The sequence below is a fragment of the Cajanus cajan genome, chromosome 4 (assembly GCF_000230855.2).
Source record: "Cajanus cajan strain Asha chromosome 4, NIPB_CcT2T_4, whole genome shotgun sequence".
Lineage (NCBI taxonomy): Eukaryota > Viridiplantae > Streptophyta > Magnoliopsida > Fabales > Fabaceae > Cajanus > Cajanus cajan.
Window position 1 is genome coordinate 7,080,918 of NC_138520.1, and position 2,602 is coordinate 7,083,519.

The window sequence follows — 2,602 nt, forward strand, 5'->3', positions numbered from 1 at the left end:
TCAATTTGCTTATTTTTAAAAAGGTTTAAAACGTTTTAAATAATGAAATCAATATTAATATTATGTTAGTTTTGTTAACTATGTTTTATGTATGGAGCATCTATGGACTTTGTTGATAACTAAATTTTGTTGAAAAATTTAGCTTTGACCATCTTTAATGGACTCTTCTCTCTTAATCTTTTCATACACAAAATTTAAATTTAAAACTTTGCTTAAATTTTAAGAGGATCAAATTCAATATTACTTTAATTAACGATTTGTTGATAATATTATGTTAGTTTAAATGAAATAAAATTGTAAATTGAACTAAAGAATATAAAAAAATGTTATATAAAAAACTTTCCAGTAGAATTTATTTATTAATATAATTGATGAATAATTTTTTTTATCAATAACTAAGACGAAAAATGTACTCCGTGCTTCTTAATTTTTTTTAAATTAAAATAAGTAAATAATTGAATGATGATTGCTAGTGACTATACGTAGTGTAAAAGGTTATAATAAAAAGACTAAAAAAAATCTTGATTTTATAATTTTATTTCTTATCAATTATGGAGTAAAAATAATAAGCTCTAAAGAGGAAATAAAAGATGCATATGGTACTGTATAGATTACATAAAATCTATGTATTTAAAAGTAAGTGCGAGCACTGCACAGAATGACAAGGATTACTCCTAAAAGAAAAAAAAGGATTTTAATAATGAATTCCCTTTTCCGTTCCAAATTGTCAGAGAGACAGGCGAGGGGGGGCACAGAAATTTTGACTGGTTCTGGAGAAACAGCGAAAAGGGGCAAGTTACCCTTCTCTTCGTAGTTATTAAGGATACTAAGTTGTCGAAGTCATGGATCGGATTCATGCACCACGTACCGCAATCCAAGCCCAAACCCATTGACCCCATTAAGTCCGAAATTGGCTATAAAAGCATGAGCGAAGATGGTGCAATCCACATAAGAGTCAAGACACAAGAGAGAGAAAATAATAATGGGAGGGTGGGCTATCGCGGTGCATGGTGGCGCTGGTGTGGACCCTAATCTCCCACCACAGCGCCAGGAGGAAGCCAAGCAACTCCTCACTCGCTGTCTCAATCTAGGCATCTCTGCCCTTCGTTCCAATGCTTCTGCCCTCGACGTCGTCGAACTTGTCGTAAGTGCATGACATGTGCGTTTTAATCACATTAATTTTATATATATACCCATCAAGTCATCAACATCAACCATAAAATTAATATTTATTTCTAACAAACAGGTTCGAGAACTGGAAACGGATCCGCTCTTCAACTCTGGCCGTGGATCTGCCCTCACAGAAAAGGGTACAGTGGAAATGGAAGCAAGCATCATGGACGGTAACAAGAGACGATGCGGCGCCGTTTCGGGTCTCACCACCGTCAAAAACCCCATCTCACTCGCCCGCCTTGTCATGGACAAGTCACCCCATTCCTACCTCGCTTTTCATGGCGCCGAGGAATTCGCCAGACAACAAGGTGTGGAGGTCGTGGAGAACGAATACTTCATCACTCCTGATAACGTTGGTATGCTGAAATTGGCCAAGGAGGCAAACACAATCCTGGTACAATAAAAACCAAATACTAGTAATTAATATAATATATATAGTTAAAGGGGTAATAAAAACGTGTATCTTTTGTTTGTTTGTCTAGTTTGATTACAGGATCCCGAATGGGGGATACGATAGCTGCGGTGCTGGGATTGAGAGTCCGCTGCAAATGAACGGGCTTCCAATAAGCGTGTATGCGCCGGAGACGGTGGGGTGCGTGGTGGTGGACGGGTCAGGGCGGTGCGCGGCGGCGACGTCGACGGGAGGGCTGATGAACAAAATGAGCGGAAGGATCGGTGACTCACCCCTGATAGGTGCAGGGACGTACGCGTGTGAGGTGTGTGGGGTGTCGTGCACGGGTGAGGGAGAGGCCATCATACGTGGCACTCTGGCGCGTGAGGTGGCAGCAGTCATGGAATACAAAGGGATGCCACTTCAGCAGGCTGTGGACTTTGTCGTTAAGCACCGCCTCGATGAAGGGAAGGCAGGCCTCATTGCCGTCTCCAATTCCGGTGATGTCGCCTATGGCTTCAACTGTAATGGCATGTTCAGGGCCTGTGCCACCCAGGATGGATTCATTGAGGTTGGAATCTGGGAATAATTCAATGTTGCTGTTTCCTCATTCCCTTTTGCTGTTGCCCTTTTCTTCTTCTTATCCCTCTTCAACTGTTCTAGTCTTAGAATTTATGTTGCTTCTTGTTTCTTCTTCTTCTTCGTTTCATTGTCAAGTTTATTAGATGTTTCTCCTTTTCTATCATCCTCCAAACACACGTCCGTTTTTGTTCTCCTATCCTTTCACAAACAAAATTACTCAAATTGCTAATCGTAAGACTCATTCATTTTTTTTTTTTTTTTTATTTCAATTCATTAAATTATTAACAAATTATTAACGTAGTTATTGATAATAATAAATGATTGTTAAATTTACATAATAGAGAATTGATGATTTGAGAGTTATCATGACATATTAACCTCCGCACAATATACACTTCGAAAATACTAAAGGAGAAGAAAGAAAGACATAAGAAATAAAATGTACAGAAATAAAGA

General features: G+C 38.6%; 1 protein-coding gene across 1 annotated transcript; it reads left to right on the top strand.

Moving 5' to 3' along the window:
* Positions 1-767: 767 nt before the first annotated feature.
* Positions 768-2,340, top strand: LOC109818496 (putative isoaspartyl peptidase/L-asparaginase 2). The gene is made up of 3 exons (XM_020383978.3): positions 768-1,144; positions 1,247-1,567; positions 1,656-2,340. The coding sequence occupies exons 1-3, from the start codon at positions 983-985 to the stop codon at positions 2,151-2,153; spliced, it is 981 nt and encodes a 326-aa protein (XP_020239567.1). The 5' UTR covers positions 768-982; the 3' UTR covers positions 2,154-2,340.
* The last annotated feature ends 262 nt before the right edge of the window (positions 2,341-2,602 follow it).